Source organism: Planococcus citri, chromosome 4 (assembly GCF_950023065.1).
Source record: "Planococcus citri chromosome 4, ihPlaCitr1.1, whole genome shotgun sequence".
Lineage (NCBI taxonomy): Eukaryota > Metazoa > Arthropoda > Insecta > Hemiptera > Pseudococcidae > Planococcus > Planococcus citri.
The window spans coordinates 4,356,442-4,383,142 of record NC_088680.1 but is presented as its reverse complement, the minus strand read 5'-3'; the positions used below and the strand labels follow the sequence as shown (position 1 = coordinate 4,383,142).

General features: G+C 36.7%; 2 protein-coding genes across 3 annotated transcripts in view; both read left to right on the top strand.

The window, feature by feature from the left end:
* Nca (neurocalcin homolog) overlaps positions 1-26,701 on the top strand; it is a 392,453-nt gene that overhangs the window by 340,832 nt on the left and 24,920 nt on the right. The gene's annotated exons all lie outside the window — the stretch shown is intronic.
* The window catches only part of LOC135845532 (neuronal calcium sensor 2), a 383,834-nt gene that overhangs the window by 340,535 nt on the left and 16,598 nt on the right, over positions 1-26,701 (top strand). For both annotated transcript variants that reach the window (XM_065364141.1, XM_065364142.1), the window contains one exon: positions 10,755-10,883. In XM_065364141.1, the coding sequence (XP_065220213.1) occupies positions 10,755-10,883 (129 nt within the window). The remainder of the gene's footprint in view (positions 1-10,754; positions 10,884-26,701) is intronic.

Sequence of the window (26,701 nt, the reverse complement as noted above, 5' to 3'; positions counted from 1 at the left end):
GATCATCCGGGCAACTTTTTTCTTAAGGGGGAGTCTTAAGGAACATTTCTGGCCCTTGTCATAAAAAAGTGGCCCTACTTACAAAATGGTAGCCATTTTGATTGACAGGTAAGCCAAAATCGCGGATTTGGCGTTCCAAAATAGGACTTGCACGAAATTTTTTAAACGGTACAAACGTAGATCAAAAGATCAGGCAAAAATACATCACCTGTTTAAATTTCAAATGTTAAAGTGTATTTTTCGATTTTTGGTGAATTTTTGAAAATCAAATTTAGGCCAAAAATGAGGGAAAAAATCAAAATTTTACCAAATTGACCAAGAAGCTGAAATTTGGTATATACCCTATTTTCGACATACCAAATCGATTGGAAATTATTTCAACCCGTTTTGAACAGTTCTGGAGCCTCCAGCAGATTTGTGAAACTTGAAATTTCTACGAAAATGTTGGAAATCCGAAATTTATTTGTTAATTAATTTCAATACGCTATGAAGTCGGCTGCAGGTGGATTTCAAGTGATTTTGGAGCCTCCAGTGACTTTTGGAATCTACTGGAGCTTCCAGCAGACTTTTCAAAGCTCAAACTTTCCATGAAATTTCATCAAATGCAGCCGGAAATTCAAAGTTTACTCTACAGGTAGATTTCAAGTCGTTTTGGAGCCTCCAGCGACTTTTTAGCTCAACCTTTCCATGAAATTTCATCAAATGCCACTGGAAATTCAAAGTTTACTCTATAGGTAGATTTCAAGTCGTTTTGGAGTCTCCAATAACTTTTTGGAATCTACTGGAGCCTCCAGCAGAATTTTCAAAGCTCAAACTTTCCATGAAATTTCATCAAATGCAGCCGGAAATTCAAAGTTTACTCTAAAGGTAGATTTCAAGTCGTTTTGGAGCCTCCAGCAACTTTTTGACAACTACTGGAGCCTCTAGCAGACTTTTCTGAACTGAAACTTTCCATAAAATTATACCAACGAGCAGAAAATCCATTTTTACTCTGCAGGTAAATTTCAAGTCGTTTTGGAGCCTCCAGCGACTTTTTGACAGCTACTGGAGCCTCCAGCAGAATTTCCACAGATCAAACTTTCCATGAAATTTCATCAAATGCAGCCGGAAATTCAAAGTTTACTCTACAGGTAGATTTCAAGTCGTTTTGGAGCCTCCTGCAACTTTTTGACAACTACTGGAGTTTCCAGCAGATTTTTCTGAACTGAAACTTTCCATAAAATTTTACTAACGAGCAGGTATTCCATTTTTACTCTGCAAGTAGATTTCAAGTCGTTTTGGAGCCTCCAGTAACTTTTTGGAATCAACTGGAGCATCCAGCAGAATTTTCGAAGCTCAAACTTTCCATAACCCGTTTTGAGCAGTTCTGGAGCCTCCAGCAGATTTTTGAAACTCGAAATTCCCACAACATTTCATCAAACGTAGATGGAAAGTCGAAAATTACTCTGCAAACTAATCTCAATACGCTACGAAGCCAACTGCAGGTCGATTTCAAATCATTTTGGAGCCTCCAGCGACTTTTTGAAAATCACTGGAGCCTCCAGTATAATTTTGAAACTTGAAATCTCCCAAAATTTGATCAAATGGAGATGGAGAGCCGAAATTCATTCTGCAAACTAATTTCAATACGCTACGAAGTCGAATGCTGGTGGATTTCAGGTCGTTTTGGAGCCTCCAGTGACTTTTTGAAAGGTTGTGTGGCGTTTTTTTTTGGAAAATTGAAATTTAAAACGTAGCTAGAAGCTTTAAAGGTATTTGAAATCACCATGTAGTAGCCTTCATGTCGTATTGAAATTAGTTTGCGAAGTAAACTTCGGCATTTCCATCTCCGTTTGAAGAAAAGGAGAAATTTCAAGTTTCAAAAATCTACTGGAGGCTCCATTAATTTTCAAAAAGTCGCTGAAGGTTCCAAAAGGACTTGAAATCCACCTGCAGTTGACTTCGTATCGTATTGAAATTAGTTGGCAGAGTTAATTTTGGCTTCCCATCTCCGTGTGATGAAATTTTGGGAAATTTCAAGTTTCAAAAATTTACTGGAGGCTCCAGTAATTTTCAAAAAGTCGTTGGAGACTCCAAAATGAATTGAACCCACGAGCGGGCAGGCAGTCAGCTTGCTTTTTAACTCAATTTGTTGAAGTTTTGTAGACATTTCAATTTTCAAAAATCTACTGGAGGCTCCAGTAATTTCTTAAAATTGCTTACAGGCTCCAAAATGACTTGAAATCTACCTGCAGTTGACTTCATAGCGTATTGAACTTAAGTTACAGAATAAATTTCGGCTTTCCAACAACATTTGATGAAATTTCGTTAAAATTTACAGTTTTAAAAATTTACTGGAGGCTCCAGAATGACTTGAAATCTACCTGCTGTCGACTTCATAATCTATTAAAATACAAGTAAGTTCACAAAATGTATTTTGGCTTTCCAAATGCTTTTGATGAAATTTTGTGGAAATCTCAGGTTCCAAAAATCTACTGGAGGCTCCAGTAATTTTCAAAAAGTTGCTGGAGGCTTCAAAAGACATTAGTTGCAGAGTAAATTTCGGCTTTCCAACTCAATTTGATGAAATTTTGTGAGAATTTCAAGTTTCAAAAATCTGCTGGAGGCTCCAGAACTGCTCAAAACGAGTTTAAACAGTTTCCAATCGATTTGGCATGTCGAAAATGGGGTATATCCCAAATTTCAGCTTTCTTGGTCAATTTGGTAAAATTTTGATTTTTCGCTCATTTTTGGCTTAATTTGATTTTCAAAAATTCACCAAAAAATCGATAAAGGCACTTTTTGACCGGTGATGAATTTTTGCCTGATCTTTCGATCTACGTTTGTACGGTATAAAAAATTTTGCGTAAGTCCTATTTTGGAACGCCAAATCTGCAATTTCGGCTGACCTGTCAATCAAAATGGCCGCCATTTTGTAAGTTGGGTCACTTTTTTTTTGAGGACAAGGGCTAGAGATGTTCCTTAGGACTCCTCCTTTAAGAAAAAAATTGCCCAGAGGATCGACAGGGGGTGCAGGTGATCCTTCTGCGGGCCTCGGACTAGGAGATTTTTCAACTACTCACTTCTAATAGTGTTGAGCATCGAAAAGATGCAGACTTACTATTTTAAAATTTGCTTGGAAATCATCGAACCTCAACCTCACACCAACAGTGACCACCAGCTAGCTCATTTATGCCTAAAAATCCTGAAGAAAGCTCGAAAAATCTAGAGCCTACGGTTACTTCTTCAGAAAACCAGCCTATTGTGGTTGGGTCCGATGCGAGTGCAGATTCAAATGCTGGTGCTAACACTAGCGTCAGCAGCACTTCGACATGTGATCAGAAAAACACCTCTTTGTCGGCCAAACAAGACGAGTATCAGGTAGCCGGTACTGCAGTAATCGATCAAAAGGCCATAGAACAGTATATCCAAGCCAGACTGGCCAACGCTTCGTCCAAGCTAGATAAAAACGACCCCAACACGAATATCTCATGGATACCGAGTTTTGTTAAAAACTTCGCCAAGACTCGCTCTATAAACGAAGACGATGCTGATGACAACTCCAGCAATAGCGATTCTGACAATGATTCTTCCAGACCAGATTCGGATATCAGCGCTGAAAGCTCGAATGCTGCAGAGTCTGCGGAAGAACCAGCGTTGCCACTGCTACCACCAGTAACACGATCCGCGATGCAATTCCATCCGATATTTCCACAAACGTTGGATGTACCACCACCTTTGAACCAATGGCATTTATACAATCAGCAGAAGTCGTATAATGCTCCAATGCAAGGAGTACCTCCACCGCCGGCTCTGCGATGTCCTAATACCGAGCAGGGGCCAGACTTGCCCAGCATTCAGGCGGTCAAGAAACCCAAACGACGTAAATCATCTGGTAGAGGTAAGACACCGAGGAAGAAGACATCCAAAGAGAAAAAAGACGACGAATTCGAGAGACCTATTCAAGCCCCAACGCTACGAGAGCTGCCAACGACATCTGCTCCAAGAACTAACTTCAATCAGGCACCGAAGAATTCTGGAGGTACTTGCCAACCTGATTATTGTCCACCTTGTGCTCAGGCTCCGAATCTGCCACCTTGTCCTCCCACGATGACAGTGCCCTCGTGTTCGCAACCTCTCAGCGCCTGTATACCGCCAGCATCTGCAATGCCGGCTGGAATGGCCCAAAATATGGGAGGTGGCAACGGATGTGCTGCAGCAGTCTCCGATCCTTGTAATCCGTGTATCAGCGGCGGCTACCGTATGAACAACTTCCAGGGTGGCAGCTGCCCCGAAATCTATCCACCCCAGGCTGATATCTGCAGACCATCGAATGGCTATCCTCAGCAAGGAGGTCAGCAGTGTTGCCCTCAACAACAACAACCAATGAGCTGCGCACCGGTTGAATTATGCGAAAAAAGCGTCTGCTACTGCGAGAAATGCGAGAACCCGGATCCGAATGTGCCACCTCAGTACAACATGCAGCAATGGACTTGCAAATTCCTGCGTCCGATTGAAAATGGCGGATATCGTAACGGCGGCGGTCAAGGCTTCGATGGTGGTTTCCAAATGCCCCAAGGCGGGCCTTCAGGCGGTATTCCGAGCATGCCTGGATGCAATGGTAATGCGACAGCAGGTGCTGGGCCAATGGGCATGGGCCCTAGCACAATGGGTCCTCCAGGTAGTACCGTGGGTCCTTATGGCAGCACAATGGGACCAGGTAGCATGCCAACGGGCAGCATGCCGACAGGTAGCATGGGCCCGGCTACATCGATGGGTTTCACTCCGATGTGTAATCGTAGCTTTAATCCGAGCTGTGGTCAAGGATACCAGCAGCCAGCTGCCAACCAAGGATATCCAGCTCCTGGAGGATACGGTCAATCTGGCTGCCCACCTGCTCCAAATCAGCCTCCACAACCGCCTCGATGTCCAGTACCTTGCGCTCCGCACTGTCCTCGCAGAACCTGTTGGCAGAAAACCTTCACCGATTGGGGTGAAAATGATCCGAGAGATCCGCAAGACGAGCTCATGAGCAGAATCACCGTCTACCCTCAGCAACCTCAGCCTCCTCAGATGCGGTCCCATTCCAGAACACAGACTCCGAATCATACACCGATGAGTTACCTGCGCTCAGTAGCAATGAATCCGCATCGTTACAACGCCAACTTCAATCCGAACGCTCACGCTAATATGGTCGCCTACCATCCGGAACTCTTCCAAGTAACTGGCGCCATCAGCGCTCCGGTAGCTCCCAGATTTGACGAGAGTATTGTGCCGCAATCTCCTAGATACCCTAATACCATCCGAACACCGCGAGTTAACGCGCAGGCGTATAAACGACCTCGCAGTATCTACGTCAAAGAACCGGTTGCCAACGCGGAGATGTCTGAACCGGATTTACTCAGCACCAGAGCCAGCCAGCTCAGGTATCATTATTCGCAACAGAGACGCTCAGAAACGCCTCGAGTAGCTGCGTCCAAAAAGACGGAAATTTACAACGGTGATATCGACTGGAAAAGTGAACCGAAACTACAATCGAGCGAAACGGTCGCGTCTAAATTGCGCAGGCAGCATAATCGTAATAAATTGAAAGAAATCAACGATGGTTAATTCTGCGTCATGTTGCACCTCACCTCACCTATCTAATGTGTTTTAATTTCTTTTCACGTATCCTTGATCTTTCTACGCAATGTTTTTCGATGAAATAAACGTCCACATTGTATATCGTATGGCGTATGTCTACGTGTTTGTCTGAGTATTTGCACTCCAGGTTAATTAACGGAGTTGAAGAGGCAGGGTCATTCACGAGACACTTTGAATTGGCTTTTGACCTGTTGTCTTTGTCATTTGGTTTTAATCGAGTGTCATTTTGTAATACTTAATTTACATGTGGTGATTTTTAAAGTTGCTTTGAAGGTGTGATTTGATGGGAATGAAGTGATTGATTTGTTCAATCAATGATGGAGTGCTACATTGAATTGAAGTAATTTCTGAGAAACTGGTTCAATAGTTCCCAACGTAGGTGTCTTTACTGGCTAAAATTTGATGACGCAGATAAAGTTAGGTATGTACAATTGAAATAAAGTCCCCCTTTAAAATTCAGTGCACTCCATCGTGATACATATTTTTCAGTTTCAAAGTATTAGTCGGGGAGCCCGCATAAGGATCTATTGCACCCCCCCTGATAATCCTCCGGGACAACTTTTTTCTTAAACGGGTAGTCCTAAGGTACATTTCTAGCCCTTGTACTAAAAAAAAAAGTGCCCTACTTACAAAATGGCGGCCATTTTGATTGACAGGTCAGCCGAAATTGCAGATTTTGCATTCCAAAATAGGACTTGAACGAGATTTTTTAAACCGTTCAGAGGTAGATTGAAAGATCAGGCAAAAATTTATCAGCTGTCAAATTTTCAAGTGCTAGAGTGCTTTTTTCGATTTTTGGTGAATTTTTGAAAATCAAATTTAGGCCAAAAATGAGGGAAAAAATCAAAATTTTACCAATTTGACCAAGAAAGCTGAAATTTGGGATATTCCCTATTTTCGACATGCCAAATTGATTAGAAACTGTTTCAACCCGTTTTGAACAGTTCTGGAGCCTCCAGCAGATTTTTGAAACTCGAAATTCCCACAACATTTCATCAAATGGAGTTGGAAAGCCGAAATTCACTCTGCAAACTAATTTCAATACGATACGAAGTCAACTGCAGGTGGATTTCAAGTTCTTTGGAGCCTCCAGCGACTTTTTGAAAATTGATAGAGCCTCCAGTAGATTTTTAAAATTTGAAACTTCTCCAAAGTTTCATAAAACGAGGAAGGAATGTCGAAATTTACTCCGCACTCCAAGTTTGACACCCTATGAAGACGACTTCTGGTGGGTTTAAGTCATTTGGGAGCCTCCAGCGACTTTTTGAAAATTACTGGAGTCTTCACCAGATTTTTGAAACTTGAAATTCCCACAATATTTTATGAAATGAAGTTGGGAAGCCGGAATTTAATCTGCTGACTAATTTCAATACGCTACGAAGCCAACTGCAGGTAGATTTCAAATCATTTTGGAGCCTCCGGCGACTTTTAAAAATTACTGGAGCCTCCAGCAGATTTTGTAAACTTGAAATTCTCACAAAATTTCATCAAATTGAGTTGGAAAGCCGAAACTTACTCTACAACTAATGTCTTTTGAAGCCTCCAGCAACCTTTTTGAAAATACTGGAGCCTCCAGTAGATTTTTGAAACCTGAGATTTCCACAAAATTTCATTAAAAGCGTTTGGCAAGCCAAAATACATTTTGTGAACCCATTTTAATAAATTAATTTTGAAGCCGATAGCAGGTGGATTTCAAGTCATTCTGGAGCCTCCAGTAAATTTTTAAAACTTGAAATTTCATAAAATTTCATCAAACGAAGTTGGAAAGCCGAAATTTACTCTGCACTTCAATTTTAACACCCTCTGAAGACGACTTCTGGTGGGTTCAAGTCATTTTGGAGCCTCCAGCGACTTTTTGAAAATTACTGGAGTCTTTACCAGATTTTTGAAAATTGTAATTCCCACAAAGTTTTATCAAAAGCATTTGGCAAGCCAAAATACATTTTGTGAACTCGTTTTAGCAAATTATGAAGTCGATAGCAGGTGGATTTCAAGTCATTCTGGAGCCTCCAGTAAATTTTTAAAACTGTAAATTTTCACGAAATCTCATCAAATGTCGTTGAAAAGCCGAAATTCATTTTGTAAACTAATTTCAATACGCTATGAAGTCAACTGCAGATAGATTTCAAGTTATTTTGGAGTCTCCAGCGACTTTTTGAAAATTCTTGGAGCGTCTAGTAAATTTTTAAAACTGAAAATTTCCCAAAATTTCATCAAACGAAGATGGAAAGACGAAATTTATTCTGCACTCCAATTTTAACACCCTCTGAAGACGACTTCTGGTGGGTTCAAGTCTTTTTGGAGCCTCCAGCGCTTTTTTGAAAAATACTGGAGCCTCCAGTAGATTTTTGAAACTCGAAATTCCCACAAAATTTCATCAAATGGAGATGGAAAGCCGAAATTTACTCTGCAACTAATGTGTTTTGGAGCCTCCAGCAACTTTTTGATAATTACTGGAGCCTCCAGTAGATTTTTAAAACCTGAGATCACCACAAAATTTCATCAAAAGCATTTGGAAAGCCAAAATACATTTTGTGAACTTATTTTAATAGATTATGAAGTCGACAGCAGGTGGATTTCAAGTCATTCTGGAGCCTCCAGTAAATTTTTAAAACTGTAAATTTTCACGAAATTTTATCAAATGTTGTTGGAAAGCCGAAATTCATTCTGTAAACTAATTTCTATACGCTATGAAGTCAACTGCAGGTAGATTTCAAGTTATTTTGGAGCTTCTAAGGAATTTTAGGAAATTACTGGAGCCTCCAGTAGATTTTTGAAAAAATTGAAATTTCTACAAAAATTCAACAAATTGAGTTAAAAAGCCGACTGCTTGCATGTGGGTTCAATTCATTTTGGAGTCTCCAGCGACTTTTTGAAAATTCTTGGAGCCTCCAGTAAATTTTTGAAACTTGGAATTTCCCAAAATTTCATCAAACGAAGATGGAAAACCGAAATTTACTCTGCACTGCAATTTTAACACTCTCTGAAGACGACTTCGGGTGGGTTCAAGTCATTTTGGAGCCGCCTGAAAATTACTGGATTCTTTACCAGATTTTTGAAACTTGAAATTCCCACACATTTTATCAAATGGAGTTATGCATGATGGTTTCAATGGTTTTAAAGCTCCCAGGTACTTTTTGGAAATCTCAATTTTCCAAAAATCGTCATACAACCTTTCAAAAAGTGGCTGGAGGTACCAAAACGACTTGAAATCCACCAGCAGTCGACTTCGTAGCGTATTGAAATTAGTTTGCGGAATGAATTTCGGCTTTCCAACAACATTTGATGAAATTTTGTAGGAATTTCGAGTTTCAAAAATCTGCTGGAGGCTCCAGAACTGCTCAAAACAATTTGAAACCGTTTCCAATCGATCTGACGTGTCGAAAATAGGGTATATGCCAAATTTCAGCTTTCTTCGTCAATTTGGTAAAATTTTGATTTTTCCCTCATTTTTGGCTTAATTTGATTTTCAAAAATTCACCAAAAATCGAAAAAAGCACTTTAGCCCTTGAAAATTTGACAGCTGATAAATTTTTGCCTGATCTTTCGATCCACCTCTGTACAGTTTAAAAAATTTCGTTCAAGTCTCATGCTGGAATGCAAAATCTGCGATTTCGGCTGACCTGTCAATCAAAATGGCCGCCATTTTGTAAGTAGGGCCACCTCTTTTTTTGAGTACAAGGGCTAGAAATATACCTACGGACTACCCCTTTAAGAAAAAAGTTGTCCCGGAGGATTGACGGGGGGTGCAATAGATCCTTATGCGGGCTCCCCGACTATATGTAATTTGCCATTACTGTTTCCGTGAGTAAAATGAAAGGGAACCTCGGTTTTTTTTTTTGTATTTCCTAAAATGGACTTTTAACCACATCGTTTCATAAAATGTTACCAATCGACGATTACAGTCTTGGGTATATGGTTAGAGCTTAGCAGTAGCAGGTCTGCTTTATTTTCACATTATCCAACACCAATATCGTCAGGGGTATATTTTTCTACAATTTTTTCCACCCTAAACGGAAGTTTTCGATGGTACCATAGAAAATAGAGAGGAAAAAAAATGAGAAACACGCATTAGCGTAGGATTGAACGTGCTCGCCTACAAGAAAAATACCGCGTTCTGTGTACGATACGATCCTACTACTACGTATACGTATAGGTATAGGTACAGTTGGGTAAAAAAATGCGAAATTAATTTACATTTTTTTTTGCCCTACTACTATTTTGTAGCGGGTACGTTCTTCGTTCACGTCGGTTGTAGAAATTATCGGATGAATTTTACTGTCGGTTGAAAATTACGCTCTATTGTTATTTCATTCATTAACGAGAGCGCGATAAAAAGGCGAAAATATTTTTAATTTTTGAAATTAATATTTTTTCCGGCTGGATGAGGATGGGGGTGAAGGCGGTGGCGCCAGTCCTAAAGTTTCACTTCACCCTCTAGAGTTAATTTTTCGTCGAGGAATTTCTTTTGGCGCTAATTTGGACGCTGGCAGTTGAGTCGAGAGAGGAAAAAAATGAGCTTCGTTTTACAAAAGGCACGTAGCGTTTGTGAAATTTAGAAATTTTTTTAATTTCCGATACAGCCCGTGACGAACTGACTGACGGACTGAATGACGCTGACGAGTCTGACAGATGAAGGGCTTTATCGTTCGTTCCATTCTAACCGACATTTTTACGTCATTTTACTCGACGAATTAGACAAATGTATAAGAATTTTTCATCGTCGAAAATACAATTAAAATCGATTTTTTTCCCTCTAAATATCATGGTGTAATAAAAAACGCGTTCGGGAGACAATTTAGTATTTCATTTTAGAGCTTTTAACCACGAAAGTTTATCAAAGTCGCTGCTTGGCTATGGCAATTAATTCGACGACGCGACAATGGCGTTTTATTTTTAGTCGACGCGACGCGAGTGTGTATTGTCATCGTGTTGAGGCACTTTCCCCCGGGTCCCCCTGGCCCCCCTCCCCTCATCATCGTTGCGAGGTTCGACTTTGGGCGAAATTTATTCCTTATACTTACTTACTGAATATCGCGCAACTTTTTCGAGCTAGGGTGCTGAAGTTGGTGTTACAAGCTTCGATAACTGCTAATGCCATTTGGTTGTATTGTTTTGTTTTTTTTTTACAGGAATTTTTATTGGCAATAGACGTGACGTCATCTGGTACACCTGAAGAGAAATTAAAATGGGCGTTCAGAATGTACGACGTTGACGGTAACGGCGTTATAGATATTCAAGAAATGACTAAAATCGTTCAAGTGAGTAATATTCGGTATTCACGAATATAATAATAGTTATTTTTAATGGAATATTCGAGTGGAGTTTAATTGAAGGGTTGGAAATTGGTTTTAAATCGATATTATTTTTTCCCGAAAAAGAATCGTTTTTGCGAACGATAGAATGATATTTGAACGAATTGAATCGTGTTAGCGCTATTTATTCGAGAAACGAGCAGGTATTTGCCAAAATCCAGACTGCAAAAAAGTAATTTTTTCTATACAAATTGCAAAACATTTTAAAAAATTTCTCATGAGGTGAATTTGCACAAAAATCAATTAAAAATTTAATCTCTAAGCAAACGGCAGAATCGATTTTGATTTTTGAAATTTCACAACTTGGCTACTTTCCGGACATTTCGCTATCATCATCAAGTTCCAAAAGCTCAAAGCTTCCAAGTTTATCGAGTGTCAGAATTCTTTTCAACATTTTTTAAATCTCGCTACCTAGAAAATACAAGCCGATTCCTGCAGAGAACTAATACGACCCTCAATTTTTGGTGAATCATTCATGAACGAATTGATCAATTTTTTTGAAAGAACCATTCGCCAATGGATCGATCAATTCAATTCCTTAATTTATGAATCAGTTTGTTCGCAAATGAATCACTTATACAAATCAATTCGTTCGCGAATGACTCACTAAAAATGATTCAATTCGTACGTGAATGATTCATCGGAAATCGAGTAAATAAATCAATCGTTCGTGAATGATTTACCCGAAATTGAGTAAATGAATCGATTCGTTCGCGAACGAGTCACTTATAGGAACCAATTCGTTCGCGAATGATTCACTAAAAATGATTCAATTCGTTCGTGAATGATTCACCCAAAGAGCCAAAGTTGAGTAAATGATTCAATTCGTTCGCAAACGAGTCACTTATAGGAACCAATTCGTTCGCGAATGATTCACTAAAAATGATTCAATTCGTTCGTGAATGATTCACCCAAAGAGCCAAAGTTGAGTAAATGATTCAATTCGTTCGTGAATGATTCACCCAAAATTGAAATTCGTTCGCGAATGATTCAGTAAAAATGATTTGATTCGTTTGTGAATAATTCACCAAAAATAATTAGTCATTTATACGAATCAATTGGTTCGCGAATAATTCACTGAAAATGATTCAATTCGTTCGTAAATGATTCACCAAAAATTGAGTAAATGAATCGATTCGTTCGCGAACGAGTCACTTATACGAATCAATTGGTTCGCGAATGATACACTACAAACGACTCAATTCGTTCGTGAATGATTCACCAAAAATTGAATAAATGAATCGATTCGTTCGCGAACGAATCACTTATAGGAACCAATTCGTTCGCGAATGATTCACTAAAAATGATTCAATTCGTTCGTGAATGATTCGGTAAAAATGATTTGATTCGTTTGTGAATGATTCACCAAAAATAATTATTCATTTATACGAATCAATTGGTTCGCGAATAATTCACTGAAAATGATTCAATTCGTTCGTAAATGATTCACCAAAAATTGAGTAAACGAATCGATTCGTTCGCGAACGAGTCACTTATACGAATCAATTGGTTCGCGAATGATACACTACAAACGACTCAATTCGTTCGTGAATGATTCACCAAAAATTGAATAAATGAATCGATTCGTTCGCGAAAGAGTTACCTATAGGAACCAATTCGTTCGCGAATGATTCACCCGAAGAGCCAAAATTGAGTAAATGGTTCAATTCGTTCGTGAATGATTCACCCAAAATTGAAATTTGTTTGCGAATGATTCGGTAAAAATGATTTGATTCGTTTGTGAATGAATCACCAAAAATAATGAGTCATTTATACGAATCAATTCGTTCGCGAATGATTCACTGAAAATGATTTAATGCGTTCGTAAATGATTCGCCAAAAATTGAGTGAATGAGTCGAATCGTTCGCGAACGAGTCACTTATACAAACTAATTTGTTCGCGAATGATTCACTAAAAATGATTCAATTCGTTCGTGAATGATTCACCCAAACAGCCAAAATTGAGTGAATGATTCAATTCGTTCGCGAATGATTCACTGAAAATGATTCAATGCGTTCGTAAATGATTCGCCTAAAATTGAGTGAATGAGTCGAATCGTTCGCGAACGAGTCACTTTTACGAATCAATTGGTTCGCGAATGATTCACTAAAAATGACTCAATTCGTTCGTGAATGATTCACCAAAAATTGAATAAATGAATCGATTCGTTTGCGAACGAGTCACTTATACGAACTAATTTGTTCGCGAATGATTCACTAAAAATGATTCAATTCGTTCGTGAATGATTCGGTAAAAATGATTTGATTCGTTTGTGAATGAATCACCAAAAATAATGAGTCATTTATACGAATCAATTCGTTCGCGAATGATTCACTAAAAATGATTCAATTCGTTCGTGAATGATTCACCCAATGAGCCAAAATTGAGTAAATGATTCAATTCGTTCGCGAATGATTCACCTTGAAATCATTCAATTTTTTTAATCGCCTATCGTGCGTAAATGATTCGATTCGATTGTAAACAGATCAGTTGCTGGAGAAATATTTCAAAAAAAGTGAATATAAATTCGTTCGTAAAACGATTTTTCTTTGAAGAGAGGTCGATCTTCTCGGGCTAAATACGTGAGTGTTTTTTTTATACCTACCTTGCTTTTTTTCAATCAAACATTAAAATTTCCCATTTTTTCGTTTTTTCTTCAAAATTTACTAGTAGATGTATTTTTATGGCAAAGACGAAGGAAAATTTTTCCTAATTTTTTCGAAATAACGCAATAAAACGGTCAAAAAGAGGATAAGGAATGGTGGTAGGGGGTCAAAAATTTTTTGGTAAATTTTTTCCATCAAGGTACATTATATCTGAGACCACTGGGAAGAGAATCGAAGGGAAGGGAGCCGCTTTCAGCAATTTATTTGGCCAGGCCATTACACTGCTCTCTTCTGACGACCACTACACGTTCAAAAATCTGCTAGTCGATATACTTTTCAAATCCATTCACCCCCTTTAACCCCCCCCTCTCCACACCTTCGCGAGCCAAAAAACACAGCGTTTTAAAACAGACAGTAAGTACGACGAGGGCAAAGGCAAAGGCAACTCAACTCGTCTCATCGATCAATAATTCATTTGCCGAAACGGAAGGAAATTCCGTAAACTGGGTGGAGTAGGAATTACGACAGGGTAATGGTCGCACTGATGACCAACCCTTTCGCCATTGGTGGAGAAAATTTCATCCGAAGCCGGCAGATCGTATACATGTATGCGTATATAGCCTTCGAATATACGCGAAGAAATTACGAATTTATTATATAATATAAAACTCGTCCATAAGCAAGCAGCAGGCAGATAGATAGCTATACGAAGTACGTTGTAAAACAGTGTACGACGAGTCCTAAGGGGATGGAAAAGGGGGGGGGGTAAGGGAACGTACCACATTCGATATTATTGCCCTCGCGCGCCTCGTAGCTCTTGCAAGTCGAGCACGGGGGATGAGAAAAAGCTCAAGATTTATCTTCCCATCGTTCGTTATTCCTCGAGCTCCATCTAAGGCGCGGCGCGGGGCTTTAAAAAACTACCCAATTGCTTTTGATCAAAGGTAACTTTTTCTTCTGTTCGTATAAAATCCAATCTACCAACGAACGCGTCTCTTGCCGCACTTCGCTACTCGATTTATTAAATCTTTGATACAAAAGAGAGAATAAACGACGAAGACGACGAGGAGGAGGAAGGGGAGAAAATTTCCTTAGGTGGAAAAAATACCTAGTACAAGAAGCGTCGGTCGCGTCGACGCGGAGTAAATTGACGAACGAGGCTGGAAATCGAATTAATTTGCCATTGATAAAGTTTTAAAGCCGCGATGGAGAATTAATTTGCCGATTTTAATAAGCTCGTTGGATGAAAGTTACGACTTTACGAGCGAGCCGGAGCAGCAGCGACGACGACGACGTCTTCTTCATCATCCTATATATGTATAATACGCTACGTAGTCATTTAAATGACAGAGAAAAAAATTATACGAGTCGTTTGGTTTTTTTTTTTAAAAAAAAGAGAAACTCGAAACTTCACTCGACTCGTTGTTGGTTCGGTTTGACGAATGAGAATGCGATTTTTCGAGACGATGGGGCTTTTGAATATTATAATATGCGAAGAGATAAAGGAATATGAATTTTTTTTACCCCGGATTTAATCACGGTTTCCGGAGGGATTGCGAAATGTGTACAGGGTGTTCTGAAGATACGACGAACAGTGGTTCGAAAATTGGAAGGAGGGCTAAAACTCAAATTTGAAATGGAGATTTGTGAAATTCATGTCATATGAGATTTTTGAGTCGCTGATATTGATTTTAACGCTCGTATCGCGAAATTTTAACACATTTTGATAGGTCGCATCATATCTTTTTGAAAAATCCTTAATTTTAAACTCAACATTTTTTGAATATGATCATTGATCAGAAAACATTCTCGTCGAGATATTTAAATTTTTCTCGAAATTGCTCACTTCTGGTCCCAAAAATTCTTCAAGAATTCTCAAAAATCATTAATGGCTCAATTTTGGGCTCAAAATTCGTCAAACATGCTCGAAAAATGTTTTCGTCGAAGTATTCGAAATTATCGAAAAACTTGAACTTATTTTAACTGATGTTTTATTTTTTAATTTCGAAAATCATGGCTCAATTTTGGGCTGAAAATTCTTAAAAAATGTCCAAAAAATGTTTCAGTTGAAATTCTTGAGATTTTTTTGCAAATTTCGACTCAATTTAATTAATTGCTCGAGACTTTTCCAAAAATCTGAAAAATTATGACTCAATTTTGGCCTTAAAATTTTTCTAAAATGCTCAAAAATCTTTTAGTCGAAATATTCAAAATCCTCACGAAATTTTACACAATTTTGATGTGTCTCATAGAACTTTTTCAAAAATTCCAAAAATCACGAGGGTCAACTTTGAACTCATTATTTTTCAGTCTGGAAAATCATGACTCAATTTTGAACCAAAAATTTTTCTTAAAAGCTCAAAAATTACGCTGGCTGAAATATTCAAAATACTCACAAAATTTGAACTTATTTCGATGGGACTCATCAAACTGCAGGAAATATTTTTCAAGAATCCCCTAAATGATTGCTCAATTTTGAAGTTAAAATTTCTCAATAATTCCCAAAAATGTTTTCTTTGGGGTATTTTAGTTTTTTTTTTGCATCGTCGTCACCATAGTTTCCTTAGCAGTAGGCCTGTTGGCCTGTCTGCTATGGTGTGGAACTTGTTGAGGATGAGCCTGAGGTATCAGTGAGTTTCTTCCTTGGACTCCCTCTTGAATTCTTCAGGTACCTTTTCTTCTTGGTACAAGGAATTCCAGCAGTCTTCTTTTAAATTCACCACTTGCATATTTGTACAATTCTGTTGGTATACCATCTTTTCCTCGAGCTTTTGCATTTTTCGCTGTTTTCAGAGCTTCTTGTAGCTCTTTAAAACTCGGCCATATAATAATGGATGAATATTTCAACGAAAGTTGAAGCCGACTTTTTGGATGCAGAATCCAGAAAACCTTCTGCTCATGCGCCCAACATGATGCTTACAGTGCTGGTGGAGCTAGAGAGATGGTTCACTGGTTGAACAATAGAACCACCATCAGCACCATAAGCATCATGTTGGGCACATGAGCAGAAGAAACCCTGGATTCTGCATCCAAAAAGTCGGCTTCATATGCACCAATTTGAAACACTCATCCATTATATACGGTCGATGTCTTTAAATGATATTCTGTCTTCTGTTTCTCCGATTTAATCTTCTATTTTTGTATCTTGTGCATTTTCATCCCTCCAGAGTTCTTCAAAATATTCCTTTGCATTGTCAATTTTTATTTTTGGCAATTCGGGCCAGTCTCTCATGTAGAGAGCGTTAATGTGCCCATTGTTCCAGCTTCTGCTGACACTTCAGAAGGGGCTTTTCTTATCAATTGTATTTTACCAAAACATTAGATTTACGAGTTGAAAATGAAAATATGATTCGGTCATGATTAATATGCAATAATAATTGTAAAAATTATGTACATCAAATATTTTTCCAGTTTTAACCCTTGAAATTAATGCTTTGTTGCTTTCGTAAACACTGATAAGAAAAGCCACGTCTGAAAAATGTAAACATTTGCCGGCTCACTAGCGCTCTCTACACGAGTGCCCTGTCCAAATCCCACTTTTTCATAAAAATTTATGTGAATTCTCCTTATGATCTTATACACCTTTGGCCATAACTTGTATGTGTCATGCTCTAGGAATGTAATAAAATTTTCCCAGCTCCCTCACTGTAATTTCCTAGACTTTCTCTTGACTTTTGCCAACTGTTTTAGATATTCTTCACCATCAACTTCATTTTTTGAGCTCCTGAATTTTCTAAATGCCTACCCGCGTAACACTGACAAGATTGTCAGTGCCTCAACAAAAATATCGACATGATTTTACATGATTGTTGATTGAAAAAAGTCGGAACAGTATCCACAAAGGGGTTAATCTAACTACGTTTAAGATGATTGATTAAAAATTGACGCTATTTTCAAAAACTATGATGAAAATGCTGATGGTCGTCATTGCTATCTACATTTGTATCTACAGTCATGCGCAAGATTTTGATATATTGTAGATACCTTTGTAGACCCATGATTGATATTGGAATTCAGGTCCTCTTGTCGATCCAAAGTTGATGTTGACTACAAGATCGACAAAAGCATCTTGTACAAAATTGTGATCTTGTATAATTACTTTTGTCGATCTAATAATTGTCATCAACTTTGGCATTGGCAAGATGGCCTGAATTTCGATATCAATAAATTATAGGGTCTACAAAAATATCTACAAAATGTTGTCATCAAGTAGATACTCCTATAGATCTTGTAATTGACATCAACCATCTGGTTAATATTGATGGGGAAGTTGATGTCGTTGGTTACAAGATCTGTAAAATATTTTTAGAAATTTTGAAGTGATGCTGACTCTTTTGTCAATGTCTTGAGTACTGAGTAGACAATGTCTTGAGTCCGAGACTCAAGAGTAAAAAAAAAATTGAAAAAATGAAATGATTTTCACGATAAAATGAATTAAATGACATTAATTATGAAGGAAATAAAATGTTCAATCTTTTTCTCCATGTTTTATTCAACAAGGTAAAAAATTACAATAAACAGGTATAACAACTTTGGTACAAAAAACTAAATTTAGAAACTAAAATTCGGGCTTTTCACTCTATAGGGTAAATGTGCCTAAGTTTGCGCACCTAATTTTCAAACAGTCACTACTTTTTATGAAAAGCAGCTAGAATATTGAAATTTGTACAGAGGGTTCTTCAAACATTTGGCTATGATTTGCGCCAGAAATAAAATTTTTAATCGATTTAGTTTTTGATATTTTGACCAAAAACTAAAAAAAGTCAAATGCGCAAACTTAGGCATATGCCTTCCTAAGATTGCGCATTCACCTTCCCAAGATTGTGTACCAGTGAAAAACATGGAAATTCGTCAATATTGTTTAATTAATGATGAAAACAAACAAAATGTCTCACATGAACGTGCATTTGAAACTTCTGAGTGAAGCACACTGGAAATGCGCTCATATCTGGTATTTCCAGCATTACACCCATTTCTCCCTAGCTTTTAACAAGGAATGAACTCGATATACGTATATAAGGTGTCATTTCATTCAAATAAATTGAATTCTTGATGAAAATTTCGAAAAGTATCATTATTAGTCCAGAAAAGTAGCAAAAAATAAAATTTGCAATCTTAGGCACAGGGGTGTTTTTTTTTAAAATTGAAAAATTGAAACCTAATTAAAGCAGAAATCACTTGAAATATGTGCTTGTTATAATCCCCAGACAATGACGAATCTAAAAATAGCTTATTTAGATTTCTACTGCCATTTCCATAAAAATTGTCACGTGTCACTTTTATTGGAAAAGTTATTAAAAAAATTGAAAAAAAAAGTTTTTCACTTGTCAGTTGGCAACACTTGGGGCTACCATCACCAAAAATCGTCAAGTATGGTTATTTTGATTCCTCTTTCAAGTAAAGGCGGTATCAAATGTTGTAACTCTCACTAGTTCTGAGAAATCGTTACTGCGCAATCTTAGGAAGTGCGCAAACTTAGGCACATTTACCCTACGTGACATTCCATGTGAAAAGAAAGTTCAAAAATGCTTAAAATGATATAAAATGACAAAATTCATAAATTTTTTGAATGTAAAAAATACAAGTTAGGAAATGATTTAAATGTTAAAACCAAAATTTGAAATGTAAAACTATCAATTAAAAATAAAGGAAAAACTGAATGATCGGATCATTCCAATCAAACAAAATGAAAAATAATGATAAAACTAAAACAGATTGATTAAAATATTCTGCAAATGAATGCTATTAAATTTAACTGATTAATAAAATGAATAATATAAAATGCTAATTGCATACAAACAAAACGTAAATTATATATTTGCTTGCGACCAGACATGTCAACTATGCTTGGCATAAATACTGAAAAGTGAACAAAATTTTAAAATTGGCATAATTTCTGTTCTATATCACTTATTGAAATTTTATTTACAGATTCAATCTAATATTTAAAAAATCTATGTGCTGAAAAAAGTAATCAGATTTTTAGGCTAAATTTTGAAGAAAATTTTTGAAAATGGAGTCGAAGTAATTTGAATTTTGAGAAAGTTAAGACACCACAAGAAAGCTTAAACAAAATGAAAATTTTTGATGTTTCTAATTTTTCAATTGGCCAATAAAATACTGAAATATTTCGAGTCAAATTTGTTGTCGTGTACACTCAGGATCGATGTATTTGCATACATCTCCACCAGCACATCACATTCTACTCACTACAAATCAAATGTAGACCCTGCGTTCGTCCTCGCGCCTTGATTTCTAAGCCATGCGACCTCTGGTGGAAGTTTCTGAAAACTCATAGTTGACTTGTATAGTAAAATTAACCCATGACTTGTCAACTATAGTTGACAAGTTGGTCAGTCCACTTGTATAGTAAAATTAACCCATTCAACAGTTGACAAGTCTGGATACTAATACCTATTATAATGTAAAAAATACAAAAATAAAAAATTTGTAAATGAATTAATGATTAAAATGATAAAGTGTTAAAAACACAACAGAAACAAACTGAAGAAATTAAACAACAAGCATATTCGAGTAACACAAACTGGTCAATGAATGATCACGATCTTTATAACGAATAATACACTGAAATTCACATTCACATACAATCGAATGAAATGACAAAATTGAACAATGTTTCTTACAAAAATTCCAATTAAAATACACTGATAACTAGAGCTCGGATTTTTATGATTTGTCATATTTTCATTCTTCGCAGAAGATTGCGCATATCCTATGGATTTTTGTGAATCATACAATTCTGAGTAAAATGAGCCCAACTTGTTGGCGCATATTTTGCATATTTTGGGTATAAATGCATAAAAATGCATATTTTATACATTTTAAGCGCATATTCGTCCTATTTTGGCCATTTTTTCCATTTTTCAGTCATATTTTTGAAATTGTGGCCAAAAAAATCCATTTTTGGTAAGTAGGTATTTTTCATTGAAAATTGAAAAAATTGAAAAAAATTGAAAAAACGATTTTTCAAAATATCGATTTACAGTTAACCTAAAATTGATTACTCAAAGTAAAATTGAAGACTTTAACCTCCTTTTTTTGAATTTCTTAATTTTCTAGCCTTCTCTTCACCTTTAAAATGAAAAATCCTTTCTATAGATACCCATATTGATGTTGCATAAAAGTGCATAATTTGATGAAGAAGGGCATATTTTGTCATAATTTGATCAAAATAAATGCATATTTTATGCGCATAAAATGATTTTTTAAGCGCATAAAAATCCGAGCTCTACTGATAACACATCGAATACAAACAAATGAAATTGAAATGATTTACCAGATGCAAATGAAAACGGATGAACCAATTTATCAGGTGCGGATGTCTGAGCTGAGTTTACGAACAATTTTTCCTTTTCAGGTGGGTTGACATGAGGATCCAAAATGCAATCGAGTGTGAGTGGATTTGATTCAGGTACAGCTGGAGATGAATGAGAATGTTGAATCAACGAAGTGTGTGAATGTGTTGTTTCCACTGAAACTTCAATCGAATGATGCACTAATGATGAAACTGTATGAGTATGTGTTGTTTCCAACATATCTGAAGTCAAATTTGGCGTTTTGGATGTTGGATTAATGAGTGGAAGCGTGTTTGAAGGTGGATCGTTGATAACAGATGATTTTTGAGGTGAAATCGGCGATGATTTGTTTTCAACTGATAATGGAACACTTTGACGAACAATGGGTAATGATTTTCTACCTGTAATGCGTTCTAGTTTCGGAATGAGGCGTTTCACTGAAGCTAATGGATGTAATGTGATGCGGAAATCATACTCAGGAACATGATTCAAATGAGGTCAAAACTTTTCCAGTTCACATGCGTTTGTGATCATCAGATCAAATGCGGAGTTGAGTGAAATGATGTTTACAGGCGTTTCTTCCAATGCTGCTGTAACTGCTACAGTGGACAATGTGAGGTTTTCCAACCAAGTGCTGAATCCAGGATTCCATGCTGTGTCAAGTGACATGATGAATGAAGTGAAAACAAAATGCGTGGTGAACCATTAAACAGACGAATGTTAGCGAAATGAATGAAAAATAACCGAAAATACCAACACATGCACAATGCTGCGGCAAGACCGCAAAATGCCGATTACACCATCACTAAAAAACATTGTTAAACTACGCTCTAGCGACCATGTCTTGAGTCCGAGACTCAAGAGTAAAAAAAATGAAAAAATGAAAAAATGAAATGATTTTCACGATAAAATGAATTAAATGACATTAATTATGAAGGAAATAAAATGTTCAATCTTTTTCTCCTTGTTTTATTCAACAAGGTAAAAAATTACAATAAACAGGTATGACAACTTTGGTACAAAAAACTAAATTTAGAAACTTAAATTTGGGCTTTTCACACTGTATGTGACAGACAACAATAAGAAAAATTTTCCAAGTCCAGAATAAGATGGACTAAATATTCTTTGAAGGCCTCTCTACTCATCAGTGGCAATAGTCTAGTGGTTAGAGAATGTGATAGAAGTGAGTGGTAACCTAGGTTTAATACCTACCCAGGGCAAAATTTTTTCTTTCAAAAAAATTTTTTAGGGTGGAATATTTTTGAGAATAATTTTACTTTAATCAAAAAAAGAGTTTTGGGCACATTTCACACATTTTTAATCAAAATTTGCGTCTTTTAGACTCAAAAAAATGACACCTATGTCGAGACCTTGTCGAGACAAAAAATGAAGGGAGACAACAGTCCATTTTTATATCAACTTCTCACTTGTCATTTATCGACATTGGTGTCAACAAATGTCATGTCAACAAATGACGGATTAGAGATCTCATCTTTTCCATTGACTTTGGCATCGCTTGTGCTACGTGGGATACCTTTTCTGTTGTATCATATGAGTTCTTGGATTTTGTTGTCCCAATTCTTTATTCGATTTGCTCCAATTCTGCATGGAACCATTCCTAAGCTTTCTTTTGCCGCTTTTGTCACAATAGATTTGATATTTTTCCATTCTTCTTCTATGTCCTGGCTTTTTGGCATCTCTTCATTTATGATGTTCATACATCTTTGGTACAGCCATTGGTTGGTTGGGTCATCCAGGGCTCTTGTGTTGATTTTCTTTTCATTTTTTCTGGCTGGTATTCTTGTTGTTTCCATTCTCATTACTCCTTGAACAAAATTATGGTTAGTGCCTATTTCTAGACCTCTGTTTGTTCTTACATCCAAGAATTTCTTTGCTGTGTTGTCGTTGGCTTTAAAATAGTCGATCATTGATCTTTGTCCCCTTGTATTGCTCCATGTCGTCTTGTGATCTTTTTTGTGTTGATAGAATGTATTCATGATTCTTAGTCCGTTATTCGAAAGTCCTAAAAATTGTGACCTAATTCAGGGCTCAATATTTTTTCAAAAATCCCCCCCCCCCCAAATCATTTGCGTCGAAATATTTGAATCTATCGAGTAATTTGAACCCATTTTCATGACTCGCATCACACATTTTTCCAAAATCCCGAAAATCATCACCTCATTTTGGGTTCAGCTACCTCCTCTCTTCCTCGTCAAAACCTCCAAAAATGGTCAAAATAAGTTGAAAAATTTGTTTCAAATTTCAAATGATAAATTCCTCATATTTTATATAGGTAAATTGGCCAAGAAAAAAATACTCTTCGTACATTTTCGCTCACTCGCCGTGAAAAAAAAAAAATTTCAAAGGCAGAATGCGAAACACTGAGTGAAAAAAATCAAAAACTACAGCGCTACTTTTAGCGTATTTTTTCTTCATTTGCTCGTTAAAAATTTCGAATTTCGTATTCGTAAATAATTAATAGCCACCGGTTGTTTTTTTTTTCAACTCTGCGGAACGATTCGTTCTGCTTTTTATTTTTTTATTCGTTTTATACCTTTCGTTGCAACGTTTTCTTCGAGTTTACAAAGAAGAAAAAAAAAGAAACAAAATGAAAAGCGAAGGAAACTGAGTAATTTTCTTGATAAGTATGACGTTTTTCTCATAGCTTTTTCCTGGCTTTTCTCTTCGGCTGTTTTCGTAATTCGGATTTTTTGCCGCGGAAAAGCTTTTTTCTCCATTAGTTCGAAATTAAAACAGCCGAGTTTTAAATGAATATTTATGGCGGCGAAATTAAGAAGTGTACGAATGCGGTGACTCGAAGTTTGGCTCTGTTATAAGGAGGTCGATGCGAAGGAGGCTAAAACGTGCGAAATTATTTGTTCGGGCAGCGAGTTAAAAGGCATCAGCTTATAATTATTATTTTTTTCAAAATTACGTTTCTTTTTTTCGCTTTTGAAGATTTTTAACATGAATAGTAAAGCTTGAGATTCAATTTCCCAAAGTGAACTTCACCCTCGAAAAAATTGCACCTACGTAAATTTTCAAACGATATTTAGGATCAAAAAATTGGAAAAAGCGCGATAATTTTCAAGACACCCTGTACACTGGTATACGTAATTTGCGCAACGACCACGCAAGAATCCGCAAACGGCCCAAAAATTGCAATGTAATTTGGAAAAACGATATCATAATGGCGAATTTATGAGATTTTTACGAGATATAGTCTCAAATCATTAGAGCAGCATCGTTTGCAATAGAAGAGGAAACAGGAAGGGTAACATTAGGGCCAACTATTTCCGGGTCAAAGATTTCCACAAACGGTGAGAACTAATGGTTGAATTTTTTTAAACCACACGAACCCTCTTTTTTTCGCCTTTTTTTCTACCCAGCATTCGCTCCGCGTACGGATGTTAATCGTGAAAACTATACGTTAAGTGGTTCGGTGAACGTCGTAAAAAAGGGCCGAGAAGTTTTCGAAAATCTTTAAAGCAATAAAATCGCCCGAATCGTAAAGATGGTGGTGAAAATGTAGACGAAAGTTGAGAAATTTTTGAAATGATTAAATCTTCGGGAATTTAACCGAGTCGTAAAAAATTTAGAAAATTTCTAGAATTAAGAAATGTAGAAAATTTTGTTTCGAAAATTATTCCCAAGCAAGATGCAATCCGAATCAGATACACCAAGATATTCGTCGTAAAGATCATTTTAGAGATTGAGTTTGAGTTGGTGAATCACTCACAACCGAATCATCAAATATTTTAAGAATTAAAGGAATCGTTTGCGAACGGAAATTTGAAATTTTTGGGAACCTCATCATAAAAAAATTAAAAACTTTTCGTGTTTTTTTTTCGTGTTGATTCATTCAATTCGCACAAAATCGATTCAATCGTTCGAATCGTTCGAGAACGACAAGATGCGATACAAAGAAGCTTTCCTTTAAAAGTTGGATTCTTAAGATCACAAGATGAAATTCTCAATTTTTACTTTCACAACTGTTTCCTTCAAAATTAACAAAATCCTGAGTGAACTGTTCGTAAGAGTATTAATTCATTCAAGGGAATCATTCATGAACGAATTGATCAATTTTTTGAAAGAACCGTTTGCGAACGAATTGATTTATACGTTCGCGAATGGTTCTTTTAAAAATTATTCAATTCGTTCGCGAATGATTCACCAAAAATTGAGTACATGAATCGATTCGTTCGTGAACGAGTCACTTATACGATTCAAATCGTTCGCGAATGATTTAGCAAAAATTATTCAATTTGTTTGCGAATGATTCACCAAAAACTGAGTAAATGAATCGATTCGTTCGTGAACGAGTCCCTTATAGAATTCAATTCGTTCGCGAATGATTCGACATAAATGTTTCAATTCGTTCGCGAATGATTCACCAAAAATTGAGTAAATGAATCGATTCGTTCGTGAACGAGTCAATTATACGATTCAAATCGTTCGCGAATGATTTAGCAAAAATTATTCAATTCGTTTGCGAATAATTCACCAAAAACTGAGTAAATTAATCGATTCGTTCGTGAACGAGTCATTTATTCAATTCAATCCTTTCACGAACGATTCGCCAAAAATTATTCAATTCGTTCGCGAATGATTCACCAAAAATTGAGTAAATGAATCGATTCGTTCGTGAACGAGTCAATTATACGATTCAAATCGTTCGCGAATGATTTAGCAAAAATTATTCAATTCGTTTGCGAATGATTCACCAAAAACTGAGTAAATGAATCGATTCGTTCGTGAACGAGTCACTTATACGATTCAATTCGTTCGCGAATGATTCGCCAAAAATTATTCAATTCGTTTGCGAATAATTCACCAAAAATTGAGTAAATGAATCGATTCGTTCGTGAACGAGTCACTTATTCGATTCAGTCCTTTCACGAATGATTCGCCAAAAATTATTCAATTCGTTCGCGAATGATTCACCAAAAATTGAGTAAGTGAATCGATTCGTTCGTGAACGAGTCATTTATTCAATTCAATCCTTTCACGAATGATTCGCCAAAAATTATTCAATTCGTTCGCGAATGATTCAGCAAAAATTGAGTAAATGAATCGATTCGTTCGTGAACGAGTCACTTATACGATTCAATTCGTTCGCGAATGATTCACCAAAAATTATTCAATTCGTTTGCGAATAATTCACCAAAAATTGAGTAAATGAAGCGATTCGTTCGTGAACGAGTCACTTATTCGATTCAATCCTTTCACGAATGATTCGCCAAAAATTATTCAATTCGTTCGCGAATGATTCACCAAAAATTGAGTAAGTGAATCGATTCGTTCGTGAACGAGTCACTTATACGATTCAAATCGTTCGCGAATGATTTAGCAAAAATTATTCAATTCGTTTGCGAATGATTCACCAAAAACTGAGTAAATGAATCGATTCGTTCGTGAACGAGTCCCTTATAGAATTCAATTCGTTCGCGAATGATTCACCAAAAATTGAGTAAATGAATAGATTAGTTCGTGAACGAGTCACTTATATGCAAATCAATTCGTTCGCGAATGATTCGCCAAAAATTATTCAATTCGTTCGCGAATGATTCACCAAAAATTATTCAATTCGTTCGCGAATGATTCACCAAAAATTGAGTAAATGAATCGATTCGTTCGTGAACGAGTCACTTATACGAATCAATTCGTTCGCGAATGATTCACCAAAAATTGAGTAGATGAATCGATTCGTTCGTGAACGAGTCACTTATACGATTCAATTCGTTCGCGAATGATTCATTAAAAATTGAGGTAAGTAATGGATCGATTAGTTCGGGAATGAGTCACTTATACAAATCAATTCGTTCGCGAATGATTCGCCAA